The sequence below is a fragment of the Chanodichthys erythropterus genome, chromosome 1 (assembly GCF_024489055.1).
Source record: "Chanodichthys erythropterus isolate Z2021 chromosome 1, ASM2448905v1, whole genome shotgun sequence".
In the NCBI taxonomy this organism is placed as follows: domain Eukaryota; kingdom Metazoa; phylum Chordata; class Actinopteri; order Cypriniformes; family Xenocyprididae; genus Chanodichthys; species Chanodichthys erythropterus.
In genome coordinates, this window is record NC_090221.1 from 11,723,720 (window position 1) to 11,748,612 (window position 24,893).

Below are 24,893 nucleotides of genomic sequence, written 5' to 3' on the forward strand. Positions count from 1 at the left end.
GTATATGTCCTGAAAGCTGTATACGTTGTTTGTGCACACCTAATGGATTCACAATAACTGAGAGCACCGCCAGATAAGGCACCTTGACTTTGAACCAATGCAGTCACCCATGGTTAAATAAATTGGTGGCAACCTTCATGACCCATCTTTCTTACCTGAAGCGCATTGGGTATTCTGTGGATGGTGTGAGAGTGTGGGTCTGGTGGCTGAAAGTGCACATCTACAGCAAGTCTCTTTGTTTGATAATTACATTTCATTGGGACTAGCTGTGGATATTGGATTCCACCTCTGACCCCAAACTCCATAAATAATGATCATCATAGTAATGTCGGCCAACAAGCCCAGTACTACGATCCAGATGTTGTACGCCTGGCTTCCTATCTTCATCTCACTTCATTAACCCCAGATCCAACTTATCAACCTTTCTACACCCAAACCAGTGCATTTCTTGTGAACTTTCATCATCTGATAGCATGTTTATGAGCATGCTATGGTTATACCTTATTATTTGATTTTAATTGTTGAATCATATTTATCAGCAGATAAATTTTTGTGCATCATCAAAAAACATTTTACTGGAATGCACTGCTTTTAATGTAAATAGACAACATTTTTATTCAGGTATGTTTACATTTTCTTTTAGCAAAACCTACAAAATTTCAATTAAGCGCCCTTTGCGCTACGTTTCACGTACAGGTATGAAATTTGGTACACACATGTAATAGCCCAATACCCACAAAGAAGTCCCGGGTGCAAAATCTGAAAACCCGACATAGGAAGTGAGATATTTAGAATTTTCTATGCAAAATTTTTGCAGTTTTTGCCATTTCCACACGAACTTTAGCAAACTTCTCTTAGAGATTTAATCAGATCAACGTCATATTTGGTCAGCCTAATCTAAATGCTTTTGCGACGTTATATTGCGAAGATCTTGAGTTTTTGTTGAACGGCGTGTCCGTGGCGGCCTGACAAAATTTGATGTTTTGCCATGAAAGAGGAAGCTTTTGTAACTCAGGCATACAATGTCCGATTTGCCCCAAACTTCACATGTTTTATTAGAGTCCTGACATCTACATGCCAATATTCAGTTACAGTCATAGCGCCACCTGCTATCAACAGGAAATTACATGTTTTACACTGTGATTAACTCCTCATAGAGATTTAACCAGAACCACATCATATATGGTCAGTCTAATCTTAAGACCTTAGCAATGTTAAATTGCAAAGATCTTGAGTGTTGGTTGAACGGCGTGTCTGCGGCAGTCTGACAAAGTCTGATGTTTTGCCATGAAAGAGGAAGGCATCCAATGTATGATGTGCCCCAAACTTCACTTGTGTGATAACAGTCCTGGCCTGAAGACATCTATATGCCAATATTCAGGTAGTCATAGCGCCACCTGCTGGCAACAGGAAATGGCATGCTTTACACTGTAATTCACTCCCTGAAACACATTTCAATATGCCACGAAGTACCAAACATGCTAGAAACACATTCAATCATGCAACACTTGGCTAATTGCTAAAGCAGGAAGTTGTTGTAACTCGGGCATACAATGTCTGATCTGCTCTAAACTTCACTTTCACGTTTGATAATAGTCCTGGCCTGAAGACATTTACATGGCAATATTTAGTTATAGTCAAAGTGCCACCTGCTGGCATCAGGAAGTGTGGTTTATCAAAATGACTTTGCCATATTTCTCCTCTATTTATCTGCCTAAATGAATATTGTACACAGTCGCTTTATATGATAAACAGATTAAATTTAAGCTTTTATTCAAATATAAACATTCATCAACTCACGCAGCAGTTATGGTAAACAGAAGCTCAAGCATGTTTGCTTAATGTGTGCGAGAACCAATGAGGTTCATTCTCGTGTGTCATGCAGCACGTTTGAGCTTCTGGAAGAGGTTTGATCTCACGTGTGAAGCAAGTACGGTTGAGTTTTTTGTTTATGTCCACTGATCAATGTTTATATGTGGCTAAATTAAGCCTAAATTAAATCTCTTCATCATATAAAGCGATTGTGTCTTTTTAGAAAATTTGGACTAAACCACTCAATTCATATGAATTAGTTTAACAATCTCTTTATGAATTTTTTCTAAGCGTCACATAGCTTTTTTTTAAAAAGATCTTCATTTGTGTTCCGAAAATGATCAAAAGTCTTACGGGTTTGGAACGACATGAAGGTGAGTAACAAAAATTTTCATTTTTGGGTGAACTAACCACATTTTTCATCTATGGTATTGCTGTGAAAACACTGAGTATGATTTTTCTTCTCAATTTTTTATTTGATGAACTGTCCCTTTAACTTAAAAGTGAAATGTTGTATTTGCTTTTTATTTGGTAGATAATTTACAATTGTAATCATTTTTTTTTTTTTTCGTTTTTTTTTTTTTCTGTTTTGTTAGTCAACCATAGAGAGCAGGGTCACTATCCACAGTACCGTATGTTCTCACCTTTTTCAGTTACGGCAGATGGTCGGGCATCTAATTTAGTGAAGTCATTGCCATTAGATCATCATAAGTGAGGTATAGTCAAGTGACATCTTCTTGCCTGGTTGCTTTTTGCTACAATATAGTTCCCACTGGCCCCTCTACTCAATGCTGAGTCTTTGCTTTTCAATGGACCCATGGGTCAGTGCCCACCTGAGCATGATATGACCGCCAGAGCTCTACTGTGATTTATATCTCTGCTTCTCATTCCTTCTAAACTTTTCTAAGTGGGTGATTTCTAGCCTATATCTACGCCACCAACATTTTTAGGTGTTCTTGTTTGAAGTGTTTAATATGTCTAAACAAGCTCTTGATTAGACATTCCATTTTTTATTTGACTGCTTACTAATCAACCATCGTGCTTTTGGTCTTGGAAATTAAACCAATGATAATCTGATAGACTTGGAGACCAGTTTTAAGGACATTTAGAGCTAGACCAGTATGTCTGAGCCTCCCTTGCCCCTGGCTAATCTAAATTGATCCGAATACGGGGGCCGTGTTACCCGAGGATAACTCAGTGGGTGCTGTCCAGTGCAATGAAGGATAGAGGGATTCTGCTGGTGTGCTCAGGCGACCCACTGCGCCTTTGCCCAACATCACACTCACACGCAAGAATAAAATGACCAGTGCTAGAAAGACAACTATATTTCATTTATCTCGCTGAAATATTGTCTAGGAAACTATAGCTCACTCTCTCTTTCTGACAGGAGCATTTTGATACCGGCACATCATTTATTTTACCTCAATTGTATCCCATTACTGTGGCCGTATGCAGTAATGCTGACCTAGTCTCCTCTGTTTCCTCCTACAGTGTTTTTATTATCCTCATTGTTTCTCTTGTCCCCTTTATAGTGCTTTAAACTGACAGTGGGGTCTCTAGGCAAATTTGCACTTGTGTTTGTGTAGACTGTTCCACTACATAAGATAGACGACACTCGAGAGGAAGCACTGGAATACCCTTAAACTCACACACCAGTGAAACTCAAGCAATTCTCCAGAGCTTTGTTGAACGGTTTTGGCACAAACCTCCCAGGAAACCTACTAAAGTCTTACAAGTCTGTGTGGATCTCTTGCGACAAAGCCAGTGCAATGAAAGCAACATTTTTAGTATCACTTCATTTGACTTTGCCTTTGCTCAAAAATGTTGCTTTTTTTTTCTTTCTGTGGACTGGGGTCAATTTCAATATGGTTGAATTATTGGATAGTTCACCCAAACATGAAAATTCCTAATTTACTCACCCTTATGACGTTTCAAACTTTTTTCTGTGGAACACAAAAGAAGATATTTTTTTTTAAGTTAAAGGGATAGGTAACCCGAAAATGAAAATTCTGTCATAATTTACTCACACTCAAGTTTTTCCATACCTGTATAAAATGTTGAACACAGAAGAAGATATTTTGAAGAATATGGGTAACCAAACAGTTGATGGGCCCCATTGACTGGAAAAAATACTATGGAAGTCATCAACTGTTTGGTTACTGACATTCTTCAGCAGAAGAAAGAAATTCATACATACTTTTTCATTTTTGGGTGAACTGTCCCTTTAAGTGTTTAAACGTCTTTTTTTGTAAATAAAATTATAATATAATATAATATAATATTGTGCTTAAAATATTGAGAATGTAAATTCACACCTTTACCATTTTTCCAAAAGCTAAAAAGCAATTATTCTTTTTGTCTGTAATTGTAAGAAGAGGAACCTGTGTTTTAGAAACAAGGTTTACGAACCTTGAGAGATTAATGATATGCTTTAACAATGTTATCTGAAAAAAAAAAAAAAAAAAAAAAACTAGTCGCTGCACGCCTTCTTACTTTGTCTTTGTGACTAATTGTTCTTCTAAGGCTGTACAAGGAACTTGATGAACTAAGCAGGAGTGACATTTCTTTAAAGCTTTGTTACTTTTTTCTATTCCCCTTTTTACATGTTACGTTCTCTCACTAAGCAGTGTTTTATTTTTTGTTTTTTTTTTGTCTCTCTAAGCAGGGGGAGTGGAACTAAGAGTGGAGAAAGAGGCGCACAGAGAGACCGACAGCTGGAAAAGAGCAAACTAGAACAGACAGAAGCAAGAGAGAAGCGTAGAAAAGGACGAACACAGCATGAATGTAACATGGAAGTGAAGGAGCGTCGGCCTTACTGCTCTCTCTCTCGGAGCAGGAGAGAACGAGGGAGAGACTGGGAGAGAGAAGGAGACAGAGAGGAAGGGGAGGGCTACAGGGAGGGTCCCGGCAACCGCCGTCACACTGGCTCATCCTCCGTCCTTACCCAGAAGTCCTATAGCTCCAGTGAGACTCTGAAGGCCTTTGATCAACACCCATCCACCCAGGGGCTTTATGGGCATCGTATGCCAGACATGGTGCCAAGGGACACTGAGGAATACAGAGCTCCAGGTAAGTGCTCTTTAACATTCACCATATGGACAGGAGACTCTGCAGTCCTTCAGGCTTGCAAATGTGATGTTTTTCAAAACCAATAAGGAAAAGAAAAACAGACGTTTTGGGAAAAAAAAAAAAAAAAAAAAAAATGTTATATATATAGTTTAATATATATTATATATATAATCTAAAAAAATATTTTATGGTAGGTATATAAAAAACTATTTAGTATCAAATGTTTCAGCATGCACAATTCAATACTGTATCTTTCTAAATTAAATAAGTCCTAAAGATACAGTGGCATACTGTGGTACATCACCATCACTAATGTGACCGAACTTCACCTTGAGCTTTAACCCAAACAGAAACTAAATCTTCAGATTTAATTCAGTCTTATCCAGAAAATAAATCCCATGTCCTCGAAAAAAACATTCTTGACCATAAAAAGGAGACATTATTTTCCAAGTAAATATTTTATCATTTTGAATGCAATGTAGCTAATAAATCCAATCAAAAAGATTGGACACGCAATATAAAACAGAAAAAAGTCGGCACACCAAGGCTCCAAAAAAATGCAATATTTAATAATGGACTCTCGAGGTGACATTTCGAGCATGCAGGCTCTTCATCAGACGCAATAAAATCCACTGATTTTTTTTTTCTGTTTTATATTTATATTACTGTAGTTACAAAATTGTTACCAGATATGTATGCTTTAAATTCTGAATACAAAATTATTTCATTTCTCAAACATTTTCCCTCTTTTTTAATAACAACTATACACAATGTAACATGGGGAGCTAATTCATTATACCTCTTAAAGGAATGACTTTTCAGATCACTTAACATCCAATAAACACTTTTTCTAAATCAGTAAATGTCTGATCCTATGGGTTGCATGCAGCAATTCTGCTGTGTTGCACTGTGATCCAACACCTACTTATTTATTTCAGCTTGAATACCTTTTATATATATTGTATGTGTATATACTATACGTAGACTGAGCCACAAAGATTTTTTCCAAAGCAACGTAAGCCCTCAATGAAATTTTAATTAGTTTAATAACTAAGTTTCATATATTATTTCAACCTGTCATTGAAGGAGTCTGAATTAAATTACTTTAAATCAGTCAAAACACTCCTATTAGACAGCTGTTCTTTTTCATTTCATTTTGATTCTCTATAGAGCCTAGCAGACACTCAATTGCTGATTATTCACAAACTATTCAAACTATTTTATAAATATTTGATGGTGTATCTCATGATGAGACACTTTTTAAGTGGAAGGGTAGGATACTGTTCATTCAAATTTAATTTCATTAGAAATACACTTAGTTGGTTAATTGTGCTTTATAGTGCGCTCCATAACCTTAGGCTGTTACACTTAGGGGGACGTCCTTAATTAGCAGCCGTGTTTGTGCCTGATCGGCACAAATGGCGATGGAGAAAAATCTTGCCTGTATTCATGATTTTTTTTTTTTTTTTTTTTTATCACAGCCTGGCTAAATCATGGCAGTTTGCCCTGCATTTGTTACCAGAGTTTGAAGTATTTCAAAATGTGTATTTCAGATAATGCCCTCATGTGGTAATTAATGTCAGCACTTGTGTTGAGTTATTTTGTTTCATATCTATGAGTGTACTCATAATTTAAATTCCAGTGTATTCATTTTGATGTGTCACCAACTCTGTGGGCTTTTAGTCATAAAGAATTCAGCATATGCTAGCAGGTACAAGAATATGATTTTAAAAGCAGAGCTGAAAGAAATAGAGCAGTGGTGGGTCTCAAGGTGAATTTCAATCTGAAGTTGAACGGTTTCTATTTTGTACTGTGTAGTAAATCTTCGTATTTTCCTGTGTTGAACGAGGTAGAGCTAAACCACATTCAGAAATTCACCTGATGATGGGGAAAAAAAGATCAGAAAAAGATCAAACAATAAATAAGTTAAATAAGACTATGACAAATGGTGCAAACTGTTTAGAATCATATATCAATGAATTAGGCCTATAAAATGCATAAAAAAAGAAGGTTCTCGTTTAATAAAAAAATTATCAGACTCTTTGCCATTTATTTTATTTAAGTTGGTATAATTTAGTTTCTTTATATTTTTAACATACATGTTTGAATGTATATTTTTGATGCTATGCCTGTTTAAATAAAAGCTGAAAATAAACTCCCTGCCTTTACCTAATTATGGGCATTTTGAGATTAAAAAGAATGTAGTAAATCAATATTATATTTTATTCTGCCAAAACTGTCTGTATCTTATTGTTTATCAGTTTTGCTTTGTCATTTTGTATCCTGAGTAAAAATAAGGTTAATACTGTTTTTTGTGGCACTATTGTTATGAACAAAAGCCAATTTGAATTGAGTATTCACCGTTATCTAAATTAATTTCAAAGTAACATTAAAAAATATCAAGTAGAAATTGCAACACAAATAGGTTATTTTAGTAGTTTTCTCTTTTTTCATGTCTGCTCATTTCTGTTTTCTTGTTTATTTGTTGCTCTTATTTTTATTTTTTGTATTGTTTGTAGTTTTTAATTTTTTTGTGTGTTTTCTTAATTGAATTTCAGCAATGAAATTAGTCTTTGCATTGCTAGGCAAAGCAAAAAACACAAATGTAAAACATACATCTTTAAAATAAATAAATAAATTATATCTCCCTGGTTTAAAAGAATAGTCACCACAGAAATTCACAAACATGAACAGCATCTTAAAGAGCAAATATTTTAATATAAAAGTGTATATATACTGTACTGCAAGAGTTCGAATGCAAGATTAATCAGTTAAATAGTGTGGGAATGTTATTTTCAGCAAGTTTGCGGTTATTTTGTTTACTATTTGTTCTGCATTTGCTCTCTGTATTAAGTATGTACTTTGAATCTTGCAGGCCAAAGTCTGTCACTGAGGCAGCTTGGGATATGTGGCCCTGCTCCTCGTCGTGGTCTGAGCTTCTGCGCTGAGACCGGACTCAGCCATCATACTCAGCTCAGCGGAGCAGACCATATCCAGAACGCAGGGGGCATTTCTCCCGATTGCGCCATGCTATGGGTTAAGTCACACAGAAGGGACTCGCGGCTGTCTAGCCGGTCCAACTCTGCTTTAACACTCACAGACACAGAGCAGGACAACAAATCGGATCAGGAGAATGGTAAGTCTACCTGTGTTTCATTCTCAAATGTATCCATACATTGGGCAAAATTCCCCGATAGTAAACGTTGGTGACGTAAAAATGCAAAAAAGGAAAAATACCCCTGAGCAAGTCAAGGCAAAGTCACCTTGAGTCACTCAAGGGTAAGGATGTAATTGGTTAGTGCTAACAATCGGTAGCCAATGGCTGGTTGTGATGACAATATTAATGGATCAACTGGTTATGTTTGCAGCCTAAGGGGCACAGTGGGAGTTGTAGGCATTTCAGAGAAAATAACATTATTTCCTGAAGCATATGAGCAAACGGTGCTGAGAACTGCTAGACACTTCCTCTGGGCCTGTGCCCAATCGTAGATGGCTTTGTTAAAGTCACTCATATTGGTGTGCGGATCCACAGGGTGTTGCTGGGCCTGCGAACAAACGCTATGGTGGATGAAGAGGGGCCCACTGGTTTGAAGTGCAAATTGGTGTGCGTTGAAAACCCTAATGCCTTGTGGATTAGGGAGTGTCTTTGAAAAAGCAAATTGTCTATATATGAAATACATGCTTGTCAAAGCACATACATCTGTATTTTAATTTGATTTTTTTTTTTTCCTCAGGACGCATAAATAGCTTTTTTTCCCCCTGTGGCAAGCATGGTGGACTGTTTATTTACTGTTATGATTTATCTTCTTGGTTTTGCTTTTAAAAGAGAAAAAAATAGTCTGTGCCGAGCCTTTTTTAAAATTTAAATTCATATATTCACTACTGAGTTGCAAACATATGCAAGATTAGTAGGGGAAAAAGGAAGGTAAAGGTTTTAAAAATATTTGTTTATTCTGCCATGTGGTGGTTATTTCTGACAGAATGGATATTTGTGCTTTAAAACAGGAAAGGAAGAAATAAGGGAATGTAATCCTACTCACTGTAGGCTAAACATTTTTAATGGAGGATCTGTAGTGTCTCATGTTCAGCGTTCACTGCATTGATCAAAGGAAACCGCATCTGAAATGCCCATGCTCAATTTACATGTCACATTAGACACTATTTACTGCTGCTACTTCCTCGTTTGGTGTGATATAATGTTTAATATAATAAGAATTCACTTCTGAGAGGCTCTTGTCAAAGTACAGTTTATAATATGTACACATTTACGACTAAAGAATAAACCAAGTGATTTACTTCTATAATTATATTTTTTATACAGTGGGAAATGTATTTATTTATGCAGTGGTTTGCAAAAGTCATCAGAACATTTTGAAAATCTGGGATATAAAATTTAATTTAAAAGATCCTAATATAAACAAATAAACATTATTGACAACAAATGAATCAGCAATATTTCTGATTCTGCATTTCTAGGTCAAATTTGTGTCACTGATCACATGAATTCCTTTGTGCATAAGGTCAAAATTATTCTGCTGAAGCATAAGATGCTCTTTGTATCATTCTCAAATCATGCTAACATGACCATCAGATTATACTGCATGTTATTATATACATAATTTGTAATGAAAAATAATTCTATTTTAATTAAAAAAAGTTAACATTTTCACTAGTGGTCTTAACATTTTGGAGCTCGCTGAATGTGTAATTTGTACCCTGCTAGTCCCCTAAATATATCTGCAAAATTGCTTTGTGTGTTTTTTTTTTGTTTTGTTTTTTTTGTTTTTTAATACTCTGGCGGAAGTCTGATTTAGACATGCAGGTGAGCAGTAGTATTTGACCAGCATATTCAAAGCTTTTTTCTTCTGTGCTGGGTTGGGTCTGGGACTTGGTCTGTTTGAGTCAAAATATAATCATGTAGTTGAGAGCGGACTGTCTGCTTCACAGCATTCCATTAAGAGAATGAGGTCAGGTTTTTCTGCACAGTCGTTCAGCTTCTGTATCTCTCCCCATCTTTCCCGAAATCTCTCCAGTCTGCTACGCAAAACATGTTAAAGTTGTATCATATCATGTATCCAGCCTCCTCCAGGGGGAATAGTCATTATTATATAATGATAAAGACAACTCTGGAGAGTGACTATGATTATTTATTAGTCAGTCGGGTGTTAAAAAGTAAAAGGCATTTTTCATCAATGATTAGCCTACATTTTGTACAGTCAGTGTTTGATATATTTCCAGGGTTTTCATAGTCAGTCATCTTAGGAAAGATGAACCCTTTAAAACATCAGTGGTACATAATTTTACAAATATTTTAAATAAAAATGTGATGATAAAAATGATTCTTGGTAAATTTGATGCAAACAGATTCATTTGTCTCTTACTGTAGGCCTCTCTCTGTGAAGAATTCATGCAAATGTGAGACACTGTGATTTACTGTAACAATTAAGCTGCACTTTTAAAGGTGTGGGATGAGATTCCTCAGAGACCTCATTGAAGCTGACTGTAAATTGTTCTGAGATGTGTCTTTGGCAAACCATATAAAGCACGGCCTGAATTTCAGTGTGTATTTTTACCTATAAGCCTTTATCACACTACCGCATTCGAAAAGCGGAAGCTTCAAATAGGAATGTAAAAAAACTTCTGCTTCTGTATCAATGGCTGTGCCTATAGCACGGGATTGTTGTGATTTATTTATGCAAAGTTCAGCACGGATACTTCTTCTAAAGACACCAACCTCAGTTTACAATCTTTAATTGAGTATTGTGAAACAGAGAAAAAAGGTGTCAAAATATTCTGATGCATATTTTGTGATTTAAAGGGGAGCGCACAATACTTCAGAGTCTAATCACCTTACCTTATTTTATTGCAGAACTGCTAGAATACAATACAAACAACATATCACATTAAAGAGCATTAGAATTTGACAAATCTTAAAATATTGATTACTATTAAAGTCTGTTTTGGGGAGATTAAATTAAAGGTTTGGGGGAAACTTATTGAATTAAATAATAATGTTTGCATTTTTTTGTGCACTTTATGATGCAATCATCAATAATTAGATCAAATTGAAGTTGTTTAAATATAGGAATTCTATCTGATCAATTCCACAATCAGTATGGATGAATTTGCATACCATGTTTTTGTGTGTGCTTTTTTTTTTTTTTTTGACATATCAGGACACAAATTTGTATAATGACATGGGAATGACATAGGTATTACAAGGAGAGGGTGACTTATGAGGACAGTACCCCATTCCCCATTTTTTCAAAAGGCTTGTAAATACAGAATGAGTTTTTGTGAGAAAGTAAAATTGTGCACAGTTTCCTGTGATGGGAAGTTTTAAGTGTATGGCTGGTGTAGGTAGAAAATACAGTTCATTTGAATTTGAATTTCAAATACAGTATAAAAACCATTACGCCTATGGAATGTCCTCACAATTCACAAAAACAAACTTGTGTGTGTATGTATGTTTGACGCTGTAAAACCAGTCACTCTCATAATCAACAAAGCTGACTGCATGCCGTTGCAATGGTCTAGATTTGTTGCATTGCATTGCACCGCTCACTTGCAGTGTAGACACAGTGTTGTATGGCATCTTTGAAAAATAAAAAGCAGCAGCAGTAAAAATGCTGTGGGTAATGCTCTCAGAGCCGCTCAGCTGCAGGGTGAAAAGCACTACTTAAAACATCATCCTTCTAGTACACCTGTTATGTTTCCATCTCCATCACTCTCTAAAATCTCTTTTACTGATATTCCTCTGCCTTGTGTATGCCTTTGTTTGCAATAAGCTGATTAAATGGTTACAAGCAGATTAATACTTAATAATTGTGTCTTCTAAATCTGTCGTCATTATACATTATTACTCATTTACCAGCAAGGATTTACCCCTTTCTCAGGATTTTTTTTATCTGGTGTGATCATTAGTGCTTTCTGTCAGCTTTTGTCACAGTTAGAGACAGTTTGATTGTATTTTACTAGCTGTACAAGTAATTATTAATAGGCAGTTTGTATGAAAGTATCTGCAAGGACGACCTTATAAATGTAGGACAGCATGATTGCAAAAAGGACCATAGGGCTTTATGAGGGTATTTACAAGTTGCCATATATATGTGTGTAATTAATATGTTTATTTCTGTATAGATATGATCATGAAAGCTAAATACATTTGGGTTGTTCAAGTCATATGTAAAATTCACAATGTCACATTTGGGAGCCCCATAAATCATGCATGAATGAGCAATCATGGATGGACACATGGATTGACCAATCTCAAAACTGAAAAACTAATAGGGCAAAGAGAAAGACAGAATTCTGCTGCCAATGCATTAGTTCTGGATATAGCAGTGGAAAAGTAGTTTGGATTTAGAAATATTTTGCACATATTTATAAGTGAAACGTGCACAAGTGGATAGCAATTGATCAAGACGAATGAAGTGACCAAGTATAAATACCAGGGGTGGTTCTGTATCTCGCCTAAGCCGATCTCAGTGATCGGCTAGTGCTTCTTTCTCAAGAAAGTTTATAGTTTTCACATGTTTTTAAGTTTTGTCAGTTAAAACATTCAAGTGATTTAAAGGGATAGTTCACCCAAAAATGAAAATTCTGTCAGTAATTACTCACCCTCATGTTGATACAACCATGTAAGTCTTCGGATCACAAATTAATATTTTTGTGATTAAATATGAGCGGTGGAATACTCCTCCATTGGCTTTAAGGGGGCCCAAACTTGTCCGTCCAGAAAGTCAGTGAAGAAAATGTTTAAATAGTCCATGCCACTACAGTGGCTCACCGTACGTTTCTCAAGCAACGATAATACTTTTCGTGCGAAAAAAATAAACAAAAGAACGATTTTATTCAACTATTCATTTTCTCTCTTGTAGGCCTCTGACGTTAGTTCACGAGAGCTCCATGACGCATGCGCGAGAACTAAACTGACGACGGTCTTCTTCTACTACTACTTGTTACTGGCTGCTCACTCCTTAGGAGTATTACCGCCACCTAGTGTTCAAGATGAAGTGCTTGCATAACCAGAAGCGCTAAACTTTGTTTACAAGCAGGTGAACGCGCGCGCTGTATGTAAGCTATTGAATTCGACATTGATCGTGCTTTTGGTCTTGCTCTAAGTAATTGTTAACAATGGTTAGAAAGTGTGCATTTCCTGGATGTCCGAATCGTGAAAAACTAACGAGTAAACGTAAAGGTGCCTTCACAATTACCACATACTGCTTCCACTTACCTTGTTGGTCTGTATAAACAAGTTGGGCACAGCTGTTGATTTCAGTAATCTTTTTTGTTGAACTGATTAGAAGTCGTCTGGAGAGAAATGTTCACTGCACAACTTCATGTGCTTGACGAAATTAATCGGTAAATTAACATCCCGTTGAACAGCCAGCAGCCATAGATTCAGTCGCTCATGATCATTTGATGGGAAATGGTGAAAGGTAAGCCGTTCATTTTGTGGCAATGTTAAAGGGCACCTATTATGCAAAATTCACTTTTACATGGTGTTTGACCATAAATGTGTGTTGGCAGTGTGTGAGCAAAACCCCCCTAGAATGAGAAAAATCCACCCAGTGTTTTTTTTACAATCTCAATAATTCATAAGCACTGTCTCAGAACGCCCTGTTCTAAGATTGCTCTCACTGTGACGTAGAATTGCGCTAAGCCCCACCCACGTGGTTTGATTGACAATCTGGTTTTGGCATAGACCCCGCCGTTGGTGATCTGTCAACCATCCTCCATTGTTTCAACGACAGCCGGTAATGTCTCCTAAGAAACATAAGTGTTCTGTTGTGGAATGTAATAATGAACATAGTAGTTTTCACTTACTTCCGACATCAGAGCCACTGAAAACGCAGTGGATGGATTTTATTTACGAAGGAAAGGCGCCACTCAAAATTCCAAAATAAGTTTGTTTGCGCGAATCATTTTTTGACTGACTGTTTTGAGAATGAGGGTCAATTCAAAGCAGGTCTTGCTTCAAAGTTAATCCTCAAGTGCGGATCGTTGCCTACTGTTCGCGATCCAACGTCACCTCCAGAAGTAAGTGTATTTAATGTTTTTTTGAGCAAATAGTAATTTCAGTCGATTTCAGCCAATTCAATAACAAATGCGTCTAAAGTTGTTGTCGTCATCGTAGAATGTCTGTGTATATAATTTAAACCTTGTTTGTATAGTGTGTATCTAACGTACTTAGCAAACGTTATCACAGTATTTGTGTTTGTAGTGTTTTGGTACACACCAAAACAGCTCTTTTTAAAACAGGCCCCAAAAATGACATTTTCAAATGGTTATAATAAATTAACTGTGGGGTATTTTGTGTTGAAACTTCACAAATACATTCTGGGGACACCCAAGACCAATATTACATCTTGTAAAAAGGGGCATAATAGGTCCCTTTTAAGGCACCTTTACGTTTACTCGTTAGTTTTTCACGATTCGGACATCCAGGAAATGCACACTTTCTAACCATTGTAAACAATTACTTAGAGCGAGACCAAAAGCACGATCAATGTCGAATTCAATAGCTTACATACAGCGCGCGCGTTCACCTACTTGTAAACAAAGTTTAGCGCTTCCGGCTATGCCAGCACTTCATCTTGAACACTAGGTGGCGGTAATACTCCTAAGGAGTGAGCAGCCAGTAACAAATAGTAGTAGAAGAAGACCGTCGTCAGTTTAGTTCTCGCGCATGCGTCATGGAGCTCTCGTGAACTAACGTCAGAGGCCTACAAGAGAGAAAATGAATAGTTGAATAAAGTCGTTCTTTTGTTTGTTTTTTTCGCACGAAAAGTATTATTGTCGCTTGAGAAACGTACGGTTGAGCCACTGTAGTGGCATGGACTATTTAAACATTTTCTTCACTGACTTTCTGGACGAACAAGTTTGGGCCCCCTTAAAGCCAATGGAGGAGTATTCCACCGCTCATATTTAATCACAAAAATATTAATTTGTGATCCGAAGATGAAAGAAAGACTTACATGGTTGTATCAACATGAGGGTGAGTAATTACTGACAGAATTTTCATTTTTGGGTGAACTATCCCTTTAAGCCATTCAAGCACAAGACACTGCAAAAGAGAAGTAGAGTGCTGTGATAGATCGTTTTTTGTGTGTGCACACCTGAAGTGAGCATATGAGTACTGAGTTGAGTTATATTTTTCGCATCTTGAGCAAATACACACGAAACTGTCAAAATACCCATTTTGATGCATATCCACCTAAACACAGTCTTTACTGAATGTAAACCGTTAAGGATCCGTCAATATAACAGATCCATGTATTAGGTGTTAAAGTGACAGCAGCCTCATACACCTAATGTTAATCAAACAACAAATGAAAGAGATAATCACTCACTGCTTTTAACTGAATAACTTCTGTAGCTTTAGTAGTATCTGTGTATATTTACTTCATACAGTAATACAGTAAGACTACTGTAAAGTGTTTAATTTGCATCTTTGTTCTCTTGTATTTATTTGTATTTATTAATAAATATAGTCTAAAAAAATTTTAGTGTTGAGCCCTGAGTCAATATATGATGACTATTTTCTGTTAGTCAAACAGTAGCCTACATGTGTACCGATTTGAACGGTACTGCAGAAAGAGTTGTATCATTATATTATTTGAATTTTTTTGTACTGCTAGGCTATTTTTGACTTACTGTATAGTGATATAGTGGTGCCAATTTAAAGAGGCGTATTTAAAGAGGCTCTTGCTACAGATTCTCACTGAGGGCTAATCCCCCCCCCACACCCCCACCCCCGAGGATGAAATCCTAGAACCGCCCCTGATAAATACTCTTTTACAGGTACTTCTTCTATTTACAGTGATTAAATACATCCCCATATGATGTTTTTAAAAGGATTATTCACACAAAAATGCATATTGTCAATTTACTCTCATGTTGTTTTAAAGAAGATATCTATCTATCTATCTATCTATCTATCTATCTATCTATCTATCTATCTATCTATCTATCTATCTATCTATCTATCTATCTATCTATCTATCTATCTATCTATCTATCTATCTATCTATCTATCTATCTATCTATCTATCTATCTATCTATCTATCTATCTATCTATCTATAGATATAGATATAGGTTTTTTTTTTTTTAAATACAGTGAAAGTGAGGTCCAAACCATATTCCACAGAATAAAGAAAGCACAGCAGTTTGGAACCACATGAGTGTGTTTCTCTTTAAGGAAATATACCTCTCTCTTTTTTAAAGACATAAATACAAGCCCTGTAGAGAGTCATATATCAGAGTCTGTTTTAGCTATAAACCATATTCATTGCTGGTATAATTTAAGATGATCCATTTTTAATGAAGCGCTTGAAGATATATCGCATAGTCTGAGATCTAGCTACTCGGGGAACATCCAAACAAGACTCTTTTCAATATAGGCAATAAAACAAAATTTCAGCGGTGCTGCGGCTGCTGCTGTGAATGCATACAATCCTTTGCTTTCCATAAGCTTTAACTGGATGTTCATGTGAAATTGTGTTGCCCTCTGATATTAAGCTGGATCAAGTACTTCATACAAACTTGGAAAAATGAAGGTGGAAAAAATTATTTTTTCATCCAGTAACAAAATGTAAAAAGGAAGAACTTCTTGTTCTGAATAAAATACTATATTATCAGACGAGGCCAATCATCAAGCTGAAAGATTATATTCATGACTAAATGAGCAAGTTTGCACATTTAAGGGAGCTCTAAAAGGAATTAATTAATGTTGGAGACTTATTTATTAAGTGAACCTTCAAGCAAGACCGCCCACATACAAAAAACGAAAGAAAGAGAGAAAAATGGTCATCAAAACATTAGCATGTATAAGTCAAATTTTGTTTAAAAGTTAGAAGAACTTTTTTCCCCTTAAAGAACCCTTAGCTAATTTGTATTCTTGTAAGGGATGTTAGAAGTCTCTACAGTCTGGCCAAGAAAGACATTGTGACAAAAGTCATCACTGTGAACAAAAGTTAGAGAAGCTCTTCGTTTGGCCAGGAAATAGCCTGGAAACCCAGCTGCCCCCTGCTTTTGTCTGGCCTTGGTCGCTATTATCAGAGGATAAATGACCCCTATCAGGATCTTCAGTGCCTGTGAAGCTTTCTCTCTGTCTTTCTTTCTCTCGCCCCTGTGTGTGCGGGTGTTTGCACTGTGTTTTCACATGAGAGGAGTGTATATAGGCTCCATGTGTGTATATGTTCTCCCCCCAAATGCCAATGAGGGATGCAATCTCAGTTCTTAAATAACATTATAAGATCAGAGAGGATTCTCTGATCTTATAATGATGTTTAAGAACTGAGACTGCATTTTTCCTTGTGCACTGTAGTATCTGCTCCACATTTCCATTTAGTGCAATGATGGAGAATCCACATTATCTATATCAACTATACGATTTCAGACTGATGAGAATGCCTCTATGGAAATGCAGATCATAACAGATTTGTGTTGTCAAAAATATTGATATTTCGATATGTTTCAATACTGAAATTTCTGAAATGATAGTCCTTTCTGCAGTATTGATACGTCGATACCAGCATTCTTGCTCTCCTCTCTGACAGCAAGCTGACACGCACCCGTCTCCTCTCATTCAGTTGTCTCATTCACTCCCGTTAAATAGTGTTGGTGTGACCGGGTCTGAAATTCGGTCTAATTCTACTCATTCCTGCAGATTTTGCGCTCAGATTCAAAGCACACACACATAATAAAGCCATCTTTGACAAACAAGTGCCTAAATGAGCTCTTTTTCGTGGCTTAATGGTCAAATACACTCCAAAATAATGAAACAATGCCCATCTTAGTGAGTATTAACGTAAACATAGTTGTAAATAGTTCAGGAAGAACTATTTACAGTAAATGTATTTTGGATCTATGCGCGTCAGGTCTTAAAGGGACAGCAGCCTAATAAAAATGCCACTCTCAATGTTGTTAATATTAATCGAACAACAAAAGACGAAGAGAAAATCACTTACTGCTTTTGACTGATTAACTTGTGTAACTTTATTTGATTCATTTGTATTTCATTTTTACAATGAAGATTATCCATGTTATTTTAAATTTGAATACTTTCAGTTTTGTTATTCAGTTTCTTACCTAAAAAAAATAAAGCAATTTATTTCATTTGTACCTTTATTCTATTTTATCTATTTGTGCTATTGTTAGTAATTTGTTTATATGGTCTTAATTTATTGCTGTTTACTTGTTCTTTTTAAATTCTGCTTACAGTTTGAAATCAAATACTGTACATTGAGTGAGCAAATATCTACATGAGATAATTGTAATGGTAATTCATTAATGTTAAAAGCTTAAATTAAAATCTGTCATCGTATAAAAGTTATCTCTTTGAAAGAAATTATTGATTGGATGGACTTTACAATAGATGGACAAAAAAAAAAAAAATTAACAGTAAATGCAGTATTTTTTTCTGTGGTATCGAAAATAGTATCAAATATCGATACTTTTTAAGGTATCATTTCAAAGTTAGAAATTCCAGTATCGTGAAACACTATTACATACTACTTGGAAAAACCTCTTCACACTCCCAGAGGGGCAGCCAGAGGCAGTTCTAGGTATGTGCGTCCATGCAGGCCTTCCCTCACCCGTCGGCAGGATGCTTAACCAACCATCTGTCACGTCTGCGAACATTTCCTCACCTTTCTTTATGACATCAAGGTGTTTGCTCCATTGATCATTGTAGACACCAAGGCCAGCTTGTTTTCCATATGCATTTTCACTTTTCCACAACAATGCCCAAAATGTCCAGGAGTGTACAACCATCTGCGGCAGCTTAGAGATTGAATGAGTCTCTCTTGCAAAGTAAAAGAATCGGGTACAACCTCGACATGGCCAGCAAACCATTCAAGTGTTGTTTTCACAGGGTTTTTCCTTTTTTTCTGGAGGCAAACTTCAAACAGAAAAGCTGATGAGGTCTGTGTTTGATGCATTCTCATTACTCTGGGTGGCAGGAGAGTTTGGTCTGATGGTCTAAGTACAGAGTGATGCAGGCGAAACAGGTCATACAGAGTGCCAGTGCAGCTTTAGCTTCATAAGCAGCACAAGACCGATAGAGATAATTACTATGTGTCAAATTGTCTTTTTGACTGTTCTGCTTTTTCTATTACAGTTCAGCAAGAGGACTTTGCCTTAAAGGTTACAGTCTATAGCTATATATAATGCAATTGATCGGCTTATAGCAGGATTAGGTTTTGATGGCCTAAAAAAAGATGCAGCGCTTCTGCAATTCTTCAAAATGCCTTTTCTGTATCCCACAGCACAGATGGAGGGTGTCTTTATCTGTGCTTTAGGATTTTTGGAAAGTGTTGCTCTCAATTATAAATACAATATTGTTCTGAAATCAATTTCAGAAATTGACTTGGACCTTTTTTGGTATTTCTAATTGTCCAAATGTGAGCCTAAATGGCTGTGTTTTATGATGAAGGGAAATATATTCAAACATTGTCCTGAAAATGGAAGATTTTATGTCTTTTTGCCATTTTGTAATATTGATAAAAGGAACTGGGGTAGTAGAAAGAAAAGAAAAGGATTGCATATATTATAAAACAAGAACATTTCACTTTCTTGTGACTCATTTTGCAGAATTACAGTTTTTCTCAGTCGCTTTGGTACATTTCTCGAATCAAACTCACAATTTGCAAAACAGTAAGTGCATTTCTCAAAACAATTTGTACAAATAGCAAAACACCATGGATAACCTGCAAAAGCCACTCTCTTACTCAAAATCCTTAGTTCATCTCTCATAAGTAAATATCTGTGTCAATGAACATGTCAGTGCCATCAGAATGACAAGTCCTTTTGTCATTGTGTACGGATAAGACAGTCAAATTGTTTAGTCATGTTCTCAATATAACCGTTTACTCTGGAGGGACGTTCTGATGGAAACTATGGCTAAAGTTTTGATGACAATTATTGTCAATTATAAGTTACATCTTAGTGTATGTGTGAGTGTAATTGCAAGAGAATGGAAAAGATTCAAATTTACTCTCTTACTGTTTGTACTGTATTTTATTGACAGAACATGTCATTGAGTCATTGAGTCATGTCCTTATTGAGTCATGTCATGTCGTCAAGATTCACCAATTTACCAATTCAGGACAGATTTAGAAAAAAGTCTAATGGAAATATAGAAAGTATAGAAATATGCTTGACATATTTTGATAACTTGTTCAACCATTTTGCATGTAAAGACTTATGCTATGAGCTTGTGCCTAAATGTTGTGGGGGGTGAGACTATTCAACAGAGACCCAATATAATACATTTTGATCAACATGACATAAGCAACTGATAATGTAGGAAACAACAGAGAATTGTACATAATCATTTGCATGGATGTACCAAAGCATTTACAACTTGTTCAAAGAAATGAGAAACTGCTTTTTTGATGTGCACAAGTGACACAATGATGTGAGAATTGAACAGGTAGTTTTGAGAATTTCAATTCTGATCTGAGAAATGTACCAAAGCGACTGAGAAAAACTATAAGTAAAAATAAAAAATAAATTAACATTGTAGACAAGCACAAATACCAAATCAGTAGAATATATTTTGCCTTAAATTTGTAAATTTAATACATAAATCAGTTGTCATGCTCATGTCTTTTTCTGTTCTGTTTTGTTTCCATAGTTCTCGTTCATTATTGTACTGTGAAAAATTTCAAACCTTCTCAACTCAAAATTTTCTAGTGACTGGTCATGCACATCCTAATATTGCTGAGTTAGATGCGTTCCTGGGTCAACATATTTTCTTGATCCTGGAACAACATTCTAGTCTGAAAATTTGGTCTTAACCCTATTCCTACCCCTAAACCTAACCCTACCCATAAGTTATCCCAAAAATCAGAGGGAAATGATCGATGAATAACACTGATGTAGAAGCACCAATTCATGATTTTAAGCCTAAACTTGACATAATCTGTAAACTTGTCCCTCAAATCTGATTGGTTGATTTGAATGTTGTTCCAGAATCAACAAAAATGTTGACCCAGGAACATGTTGAACTCAGCAAAATCAGGTTATGCGACTGGGGTCACATCTAAATTTTTCAGTTGGTCCAAGTGAATTTGTGTGAATTGAATTTTATCAATTGTGACAACAGTCTGTTAACATTGGCTCAACATATTGTTTCTGATTGAGCCAATGTTAACAGACTGTTGCCACAATTGATAAAATTCAATTCACAAAATTCAGTTAGGCCAACTGAAAAATTTAGATGTGACCAGTCCCTAAAGTAAAATTGAGTTATTAAAATGTTATTTGTCCAATTAAATATTTTTACTTTGTAGTAGCAATTGTTTATTTATTATTATCCCAAAAGAAAAAAAATATATATATATATATTTAAACGTAAAATATACATGCATCAAAATACAGAACACAGCCAGCAGAGTTGACATTTTATCACATCACTTTATTAACAAATCAATTCCAACACAGGATATTTGGTGAAAATACCTTATTTTAAACAAGAAATAACAGAATATATTCAAGTCTTCTGCATAACAGGATGTCTTCATGTGGTGAAGAAAACTTTCATAAATTGGAACTGCATAGGCTAAAAACCTGCAAATAAAAAGAAGAAAAAATAAAATTTATGACAAAGTTCTTGTGCATCACATCTGTTTAGTGTCAGAACAGAAGGTACGTAGGCTAACTATATAATGAGGATGGAACTGTCAATTGATATAGATTTTGATTTTAGCTTTATTGTTTATTTCATGGTATTTAAATATACCCAGCTTTCAGGACTGCTGACAGTTTCTGACATGAGTGATAAACACGTAATGGAGGAATAAGAAAATCATGTGCTCGATGTGTTTGAGGCAAAAAGTCCTGAAAGTGGCCGATGGCATGTCACTGTGTTCAGCGGTCGCATGGCAGATGGCGCACATATCACGCAAATTACATTCAAAAGTCGATCTAACAGTATTTTACAAATATATGACACAAGGAAAATAAAACTATAAGCTACCATCAGACAATTATGGGGTAGTAGGGATACTAACTGGGAAAACACAATCATGAAACCAATTAATGCATTACTCACGATTCTACAAAATACCTATTACTTTATACCGTGTCCTAAAGCCAACACACCATACTCACCATAACATCTTGAAACTTGTGACAATGAATATCTGTCTTCTCTTGGGAATGATGCTTGTTTCGGTCTTCAGCAGCACCGACTGATTCTGCACCGTTCTCGCTCTCCCTACTTCCGCGCATCCGCATTTGAATACTCCATTCCAGCGGTTTTCATCAGGAGCATTTTGTGAATGCTTATATGGTTTCTTGGATGCAGGACTTCAGCCAACACAGAATTTTCACTTCGACTTGATATATTGTGTGAAAACAATTAAATATTTTAGGTGAATATACATTTTTAATTTTAACTTTTCACCTTATGCTAATATTACTACAATGCATCTTTTTGAATGGGGATAATTATTTGGAAGTCATTTACTGAGCCAATATGTAATAATTTCCACAATTTTTCAAAATTATTATTTTTTTTATGGTGTAGTTATCATGGTTCCTGATTAGTTCACACCTGTTCTCTGTCCCATTGTTTTTCTTTCCTTGTGTATTTAAGCCCTCAGTTTTCCTCTGTTTATTGTCTTGTATTAACGTTTATGATGAAGTGTGTAGAGTTTATTCTTGGTGTTCATTAAAGTGTATATTTATTTGTATGCTGCACAGCCACACATAACATCAGTAAGCATACTGAAAGTTTGCAGAAAAAAATATACCAAATTATAACATGCTGTATGCTTTAGCATTTGCATCTGTCTTCAACAGCATTGTGCATTTCAAATGTGGTGTTTGCTCAAAGATTCATCACTGAGAACAATGGAATATTTACTCTACAACAGGGGTGTCAAACTCATTTTAGGTTGAGGGCCAGATTGGAAAAATATAACCATGTGGGGGCCGAATTAATTAAAAATTTTAAATCTTAGTGCATTGATAGTTGCATTAATATTAACCATATAAACAACAAATTAATTTGCAAGAAAACTAGTGACAGCGAAACAGCGAAAAACTGTTAGATTTTCAGATTTTCATTTTTTTATTTTTTATTAGTGATGCACCTATTTAGATTTTTCGTGGCCAATTCCATTTTGTTTAGAAGCAAATTGGTCGATTCTGATACTGGTTAGAGATTTATTTGTTGTTTATTTGTTCAAAAAATATGTGTAGCTCTTTGATATTAAGCCAAGTTCAGACGGCACGATTTTAGCCCCGATTTTGGCTCGCAGACAGGTTTCGAGAAATCGCCGACAAATGCCCGAAATCGCAGGCAAATCGGTGCTCATTCACGCAAGTGACAATCTTGCAGTGTGAATGAGCAAAGACGTGATCTGAGAGAATCACAGATGAGTCGCCGACCCCTGTGAGAGATTTGGCATGCTATATATGTGGACCTGTCGGCGATTCAAAATCCTGCTGTGTGAAACGTGTTCTGACTGAAAACTACATCGGCAATGACTGACAGCCAATGAGAGAGCAAGATACAGAGCAGCAGGGAGTTCGGGGAGGAGTTATAGACCACAAAATAGACCATAATATCAATATCACAGTATATCCCCAACCATTTCCTCCTCCATATTCTTCTTTTCTTTTTCTTGTTTTCACTGCAAATCAGTGCACAGGCAATTCGTACTGCAAGCTTCTTGCGGGCTACCATTTTTAATAATAAACCCAGTCTCACGTGAGAACTCTGGTCTTGCACGCTTGATATCGCGTTGTTTCCTTGTCACATTCAGCGTGTGCCTGTGTTAACGTCCTTTTCACAGATGTTGATTTATGACTAGTGGACTAGTGCATCTCTATTTTTTTTATTTTTTATTATAGTTCAAATCATCCCGCGGGCCGGATTGGACACCTTGAGGGCCGTATGTTTTACACCCCTGCTCTACAGTATAAAAGCTGAAATTTTATTATCATTCCAAAGCTTTCAAATGAATTTGCCTTTCTCACAGTTAGCATATAGTCAGATATTCCAAAAACTTTAAGATGATTGTAAGGTACAGTATAAGGGCAGAGTTTTCATATAACATTGCTAATCATGCTTTTCAAATAATCTTAACTTATGCTGTACTGTATGTTATTTTATGATGAAGGAGCATCTTTTCCCCAAATTAACACATAGTTCGCTTATTATGAAGTCATTACAAGAACCCTTTAGTCCTAAGGTGTTGAACTAAGGCCAAAACTCTCACCAATATCTCTAAAATTTAGACACCTTAGCATGTCATACTATCAAACATGGAAATAGCATATTACAATATGTTGTTGCGACATTTAAAGTTATTATTAATATTAAAACATTAGTGAATATAGAATAAAAAATAAGAATGGCTTTGGCAAGAAATATAAATAGGCAATATGGTCAAAATGTTAAATATTAATGGTAAATCAATAAAAGAGCACCCGAAATCATCCTGCTTGTTGTGTTGGACACTTAATTTGACTTTAAAGTCAGTTCACCAAAAAGAGAAAATATCATAATTTATTTACAATCCTTGTCCTCCCATGTATGACTTTCTTTCTTCTGCAGTTAATAAAGCACGCAGTAGGGGTTCAATCTTCAGCTGGCTGGCGGTAGCAGCCACTGACAGGTCACGTGACCTGGTGGCAGCTGCCAGTCTGATTCTGGCAGGTCACGTGACCTGCCATTGGCGCTGGTGGCAGCTGCCAGTCTGATTATGGGAGGTCTGTCAGAGGTTCTGGTGGCTGGCAGAGTATAACACGTTCCCTATATCTCTGTCGCTGCATGGAAATACATAATTGTATTATTAATAATATAACATTATGACTCTATTCTTTTGTATAATTCACGTTTTAGATGGGTTTTTCTCAATTAAAGCAGTAAAATGACCGTGATCTCAACTGGTGGAAAATGACGCTCAGCCCAGCCAGTCACTGCTGAGACGCGAGTATAACGCGCTCTCTAATCACTCTCGCTGCATGGAAATACATAATTTTATCATT

At 36.0% G+C, this 24,893-nt stretch overlaps 1 protein-coding gene across 7 annotated transcripts in view; it reads left to right on the plus strand.

Annotated features, from left to right (window-relative positions):
• Positions 1–4,601: 4,601 nt before the first annotated feature.
• si:dkey-237h12.3 (teneurin-3) overlaps positions 4,602–24,893 on the plus strand; it is a 128,146-nt gene continuing 107,854 nt past the window's right edge. For 3 of the 7 annotated variants that reach the window (XM_067380725.1, XM_067380734.1, XM_067380704.1), the window contains exons 1-2: positions 4,602–4,881; positions 7,757–8,017. In XM_067380725.1, coding sequence (XP_067236826.1) covers positions 4,602–4,881; positions 7,757–8,017 — 541 coding nt within the window. Of the gene's footprint in view, positions 4,882–7,756; positions 8,022–24,893 lie in introns of all 7 variants that reach the window. The other 4 variants (XM_067380751.1, XM_067380743.1, XM_067380769.1 and 1 more) reach the window with 2 other exon arrangements.